Here is a 6778-nt window from a genome sequence, read left to right on the forward strand (position 1 = left end):
CAGTTATGCTTGGTAGCTTACATGCACTCACCATGGGCATGAAGTTTGAAGACCGGACTTTAAAAGAAGTGGTGACACATCAGAATAACTGGTACTGACATGTTATTTTTTAAACTGATGATCTTGAAATCTGTTTAGAAATGGCTCAGCGAGACCTTCCAAGCACATGTAAATCTACAGCTCTCCTTCTTATGTCTTCACTGAGGTCCTTGGACTTTCCCATTGTTCTGAGTTTTGGTTGATACAATGAGTGCTGTCAAACAAATCCCTTTTCATGCTGGCAAAGAGAAGTTATCAGTTGTTTTCAATCATGATCACCAATGAGACTCTAACAGGACTCTGCCTTGTCAAGTTTAGAGATATTGTAGAACCTTCTGCACCACTTAAAAGATTTAAATTATTGTATGTATATATGTGACCCTGTGTGAATGAGACACAATCTAAAATAAACGTAAACTTATGCACACATTGTTTTTTAGAGTCATTAAAGATGCATGCTGTAAAAAGCCCCAAATTACCGTGACATTCACAAACACAATGAGTGCATGCAAATCTCTGACCAGAACTGAAAGCCTTAGGAGATTTACAATATGTACTGTCGCCAATATATACTGCTTGCTCAAAGGGAGTTGTTTGATTTTTGGGGTCTTTGCTGTATTATTGTAGGGTCTTTACCTTACAATATGAAGCACCTTGAGGCAACTGTTGTTGTGATTTGGTGTTATATAGCTAAAATTGAATGAAATAGAATTGAACTGAAACTTTCTTGCTTTAAACTGAAATGTTTGGGCAGCCTGAGGAACATTCAGTAGAAAGATGATTTGTGATTTGACATTTAAGGAAAACTTTATGAACCATTTAAAACCAGTACCATTCGCCATTCATTCAAAAATTCCGTTTAACTTTGTCTTATGATTAAACCTGTAAAACTACACCGCGTGCTGCCCCTCGGCACCCTGGCAGGCGGGAAGTTAACGGGCACTAGGACCGCGAGGCCGGCCGGTGCATGAAGAGAAAACACTTGTTTTCAGGCTCGAGGTTTTATTTGTGGCGCTCAGGCTGAGCAGAGCAGGTTTCACGGCACGCCCCGAGACTCGCTCCACACCTGGAGCTGCATGTGCACGCGCTGTAAAAGAGCCTATGAGATTTACCTGTCGGAGGTGGGAGAAAGTAGCTAACCTGTCAGCGCAGAGGTGGAGGACAACCTGGGGAAATGATCCCGAAGGAGTCGTCTGATGGGGAGGAGAACTTGACTGGGATGTAAACACGGACTATCGATCTCTAATCAGGAGGTAATAATGGGAGGCTTGGCTGGGAACTGCTGCTGTGTCTCTACTGGGATACATAAAGCGCTAAAATCGAGTTACATTCACATTTACGAATTATTTTTGTACGTGAACAATTTCCTGAATGAGGTGGTTGAAAGATGAAAGAAGTTTTTTAAGCAAACTTTGAGCTACGGTCCATCTCACTGCAGCATATGATCTATATGGACTAGATCAGATGCTGATCGGGAAGTTTTATGCAGGGTTTTAGATACTTTCCTTGGATGATTGTAGATATTTAAACTGTTCTGAATGACTTGTTGACCTATAATTGGCTAAACAAGTCTCTCACGAATGATAACCAGACATTTCAGGAACAAGGTAAAAGCTGAAATCAAGGCAAGGTGATTTTTATATATGCTTTAAAAAATCTCATTGAGATTAAAAATCTTCTTTTCTGGAAAGACCTGGGGTCAGCAGAAAGGGCAACAAATATGATATAACAGCTCTATAAATATATTTTAAGTGTAAAAAAAGGAAATGAATTGTTTGTAATGTAGGACACAGCCATTTCTTTATCTTATCCTAACTGCTTACCAAAATAAGTAAAAACAAATCCAAACATCAGGACTCACTTCCTGTAAGGGCTAGACTTTGATATGCGATACAAAAACTGTTTGCACTTGGTCTGCTCAAAGACACACCATGATCTCAGGTTACTGCAGTGGCCACAAAGCCACATCTTTCCCACCATCTTTCCTCCAGATTAATGTGTCTTTTCCTGTGTTTTCATCTTTATTTATTTTCAATCAAAATAGTTCTCTAAAACATTCAACATTAAACAAAAGGCTGTGAAAAGACAATTATTTCATTTATTTTACATCCTAAAACATGGATTACACGTTTTCCCAGGCTGTTACCACTTTGAATGTCCTCACAGCTGCCATGGAAGGATATTTGTACTTTCCCAGCTTACAGGACCCCTTTGCTGCAGCTCTACCTCCGTTACAGTGCTTTATGGGGAAGCTCATAGGTGTGTGGACAGGCCCCACCCTGTCTTTAGTTAGGAGTAATGCTCTGTTCTGCTGCCCTGCCTGGACTTGTAGCCTTTTCACTTTTTTTACACACCTGCTCTTTTCGTGCCATGAGTGCCTGGGGATCCACAGTCTTTAAAGGGGATCAAGTGTCTGCTTATCCCTGCTAATCTGCCCTGAAAGCCCGAAGCCTTGTGTACGCTGTAACATAGTTAATGTTTAATGAAAAATACCTCCTTATATCCGAGTGCCTTTAAAAACTCTCAAGTTTGTTAAAGAAGTTTAACAAACTTGAGTTTTTTAGAGCTTTTTTTTCTGACTCTTTCACTGACTTTGCTTTGTAATTTGTCATACATTAAACCACGTCTCTGCTGCCACTGGGCTGAAATCCCATTTTCCTGGTAATCTATATTGAAGGAACAAGAGGTTCATTGTTGCCTCTCCACACCACATGAAGTTCAGGCCTGCGTTGCAACATAAAACTTTCTAAGCTGACCTCACTTGTGGTGTGATTTACAATCAATAATCATCTGAAAACAAGTGCAGATTTATGAAGGGATTAGAGTTTGTGTATTTCTGGGGCATCTTGTTTGGGAATGTTTTCCACATTTGTCGTTCCTGGCAAACGTGTAGGAATCCATGCGATCTCAGAGATGCCTGATCATTTTCTGTGTCCTTTCAGTGTTTTCCATCACCACGATGACGCCGTCCGGGAGCTCCCTCCTGACTCACCTGCTTCTTCAGCTCCCCCTCACCTTCTCTCTCCTCCACCCTCCTCCAGCCCACGTCCCCACGCTGGTCCCTCACGCTCCGACGCCTCTCGCCCGCTCCCGCTTCAGTGCTCACGCTCAGCTGGATTTCACCACTCGCTGCAACACAAGTTGCTTCCACAGAGGAGAGCAGGAAGAGCAGCTCACGGAGAAACTGGCATTCGAGACCCTGTACGCCGACGGCTCGCGCACTCTCACCACGGTAGATGTGGAGGATGACGCAGAGTTCGGAGGAGCTCACCCTTCGCCCCGGAGAGTGAAGCCCAGGCGTGTGAGACGGCAGATCTATGGAGCGGATGGCCGCTTTAACATACAAGGTGACAACTTCCTGCTGGATTACCCCTTTTCCACAGCTGTGCGGATCTCCACCGGCTGCACCGGCGTTCTCGTGTCTCAGCGGCACGTCCTTACAGCTGCACACTGTGTGCACGATGGGAAGGATTATGTCAATGGGGCGCGAAGGCTCAGGGTGGGCTTCCTGATCCCTCCATCTATCAACGGCACAAAAACACACTTCACTTCTGCCAAGAAGCCTCTGGTCCACTGGGTGCGGGTGAGACGCACCCGTGTGCCAAAGGGCTGGATCCAGGGTCCTCAGGAGGTTAGCATGGAGTTCGATTATGCCCTGCTGGAGCTGCGTTGGCCTCACCGTCGTCCCTTCATGCGCCTCTCTGTGGCTCCGTCCTCTGACGATCTGGCAGGCCACCGCATCCACTTTTCCGGTTTCGACAGCGACAGGCCCGGGCAGCTCGTGTACAGGTTTTGTCCCGTGGAAGAAGAGTCCAATGACCTGATATATCAGCACTGCGATGCCCGACCTGGAGCCAGTGGCTCTGGAGTATACGGCCGAGTGTGGGACAACAACTTAGAGCGCTGGGAAAGGAAGGTCATCGGCATCTTCTCTGGACACCAGTGGCTGGAGATAGATGGCGAGAACCGGGATTACAATGTGGCCGTGCGCATCACTCCTTTAAAGTTCGCTCAGATCTGTTACTGGGTTCATGGAAACCGGCTAGACTGTGTCCAGGACTGAGAAAGACCAAAGGCAGGAGGTTTAAAGCAGAGCACGAAAAACACAATAAAGATCAAAATGACTTAAAAAAAAACACACACACAGGGTCAAATATCTGATCCATTTCAACACTGAGTTATTTCTCTCCTGCCTTTAATTTGCTCCCTGTAACCTCTGGGCCTATTAAATAAACCAGCCTGTGAGATCATCAGAACGGCATCTTTTAATATGTTTTCACTCGCAGTCAGATTAATAAGTCAGTGTTTCCACAGCATTAACAGAAGCCACTTTTAACAAGAGGGGGAAAAAACACTGTAACTCATGTGTGTGTCAGTAGCTGCACATTATTTTCCTACTGTGGATAAATGTAATCGACCAAGGCTGTATTTGCAACTTTCCTGCTCTGGCTTTGGGGACTTGGTTTTTGGTATCTTGAGAGCGGAGACCGTTTGCTGTTCTTGGTCCGGACTGGAAACACAGAGTTTTGACTTTATTTTATTTTTTAAAAAAATGCTTGGTATATTTTAATAAACAGAGATTTATAACTGTGCGTGTCCATAGTCTTGACTCTGGTTCAGGAGTGGTGCTGTGCTGCCCTCCTGTGGTCATAACACCTGCTGCCGCTGTGGAGGAGTGATGATCCAATTAGAGGAGTCTGCAGAACTGCAAAACAGAAGAGGCCGTGCCTCAAGCGGAGGCTCAAACCTGTCTGACGGGCTTTGCAAAATGAAGGCGGTGTGCATTTTGGACGGTTCTCATACCAAAGCACTCTATACTACAAACCACATTCACTCACACATTTATTTGTTTTAGTCTATGCTTTTAAGCACTTTCTAGCTATCTTTCTTTTGCACTGGGTTCAGTGTCTTACCCAAAGCTGGAGATCGAGCCACTCAACATGTGATCGGTAGGGGACCAACTCTACTCCACTCTACAATGAACCATTAAAGACAGAAAATTATGGTTTTTAAAGTCAATAATCCATAAAAGTTGCTGTTTCTTTTTTTTAAATTGTGGGGCAGAGTTTAGGTAATGAGCTGCCAGTTATTATGGCAGTATTTCTTTGTAATGTGCAAAAACTGAGACGTCTTACTCTTGTTAAGATATCTCAGGCTAGGTGGGTGTCAGTAGTTGACATTTAGATGTTCAGATGTGAACATTTTCAAAATCTACTTAAAATTTGTTACGCCTAAATAAAGACAAGCAATTTTTTTCATTTGTTTTTTTTAAGGGTTATTAAGAGATAGTTTCGCAGGCTGAACCTGATTTACACAATTTAGGCTATATGTGGCCCAGGAACTAAAAAAAGATCGGCACTCCTTGTTTTAGGCTGAGAAATCCAACACAGGAGTGTCAACATGTGACCTGGATGGCTATGCAAACTAAAGACATTAGTGTTAAATTACATGATTTTATTGTATTTATTTTATGATGTGGCTCATTTTAAGGTAAACTGAGCTTTCTCCCTGGCTCAGAAACTGCAGTCCAAATTCCAGGTTAGGACACTGTAAAATGCAAATAAAAACAGAACGGTTAGCAAATCTCATAAAGCCATATTTTATTTATAATAAAAAGGCTGGGCTAAATTATGAAGATTTTTGAATATCTCATTATCTACAGTACATATTATCATCCACAGATTAAGAGAATCTGAAGATATCTGTGTGCCCAAGGAACAAGGCTGAAAATCAATATTGCATGCCTGTGGTGTTCGGGGACTGAGGCAGCGCTGCTTTGAAAACACCCACGATTCTGTCATGGAAATCACTGCACAGGCTCAGGAGCACTTACAGAAATCATTGTTTGTTAAAAAAGTTCACTGTTTAGTCCACAAATTCAGCTTAAAGCTCCATCATGCAAAGATGAAGCAATGAAAGCATACATTGCTTCATCTTTGCATGATGGAGCTTCATTGAAAGCTTGCATATTTCAGCAAGACATTGCTAAATCACATACTGCTTCTATTACAACAGTATGGCTTCACAGCTGTAGAGTCCGGGTGCTGAACTGACCTGCAGCCCAGACTTGGGAGTGGCTGAAGCTCAGGAGGTAGAGCAGGTCATCTGTTAATTGTCAGGTTGCCATTTTGATACCTGGCTGCTCCAGTCTGCAAGATAACCCCAAATTGCTCTCTGCATCCATCGGTGTGTGGATATTATATAGAAAGCACTTATGGGTGTGTGTGGGTGAATGACACAAGTTACATAAAGTGCTTTGAGTAGAAACGTGCTATGCAAGAACCAGTCATTCTACCATCAACGGGAAACATTTGGAGACTCCATGACACAAAATAAATGAGAGGCTGATGATCAGCTGGAATCTTTCCTGTGTTCTTTGGTAAATAAATTTTGTGTTTAGGATTTGCAAATCATTGCATTATGTGTTTGTTTTTTTCATTTTTGATTTTACAGCATGCCCTCAGTGGGTTTATTTTGGTTTTCACCGACTGTCGTTTTGCTGGCAATTTGTCAGTAAAGATTTTCAACATGAATATTTCATCAAGAAATATTGTTCAGTACATTAACTGAACATAGGACACTTTCATGCAAAACGATATAGATTTTCTTAGACTGGACATGCAGGTTGTGCTTTAAATACTGGTCCCCATGACCACGTAGCTACTAAAAATAATTGTGTCACGCATCATCAAAAAGCCAAAACACTGCTGAGAGTAAACAAACTCAAGAGCAGCACGAG

General features: G+C 42.9%; 1 protein-coding gene across 1 annotated transcript; it reads left to right on the forward strand.

Moving 5' to 3' along the window:
- The first annotated feature begins 1012 nt into the window (after positions 1-1012).
- prss23 (serine protease 23) lies at positions 1013-4626 on the forward strand. The gene is made up of 2 exons (XM_084949401.1): positions 1013-1292; positions 2982-4626. Exon 2 carries the CDS (start codon positions 2999-3001, stop codon positions 4100-4102), a length of 1104 nt encoding a protein of 367 aa, XP_084805527.1. The 5' UTR covers positions 1013-1292; positions 2982-2998; the 3' UTR covers positions 4103-4626.
- Positions 4627-6778: the final 2152 nt, after the last annotated feature.

Source organism: Perissodus microlepis, chromosome 2, assembly GCF_051167445.1.
Source record: "Perissodus microlepis isolate ML-2025 ecotype Zambia chromosome 2, ASM5116744v1, whole genome shotgun sequence".
Lineage (NCBI taxonomy): Eukaryota > Metazoa > Chordata > Actinopteri > Cichliformes > Cichlidae > Perissodus > Perissodus microlepis.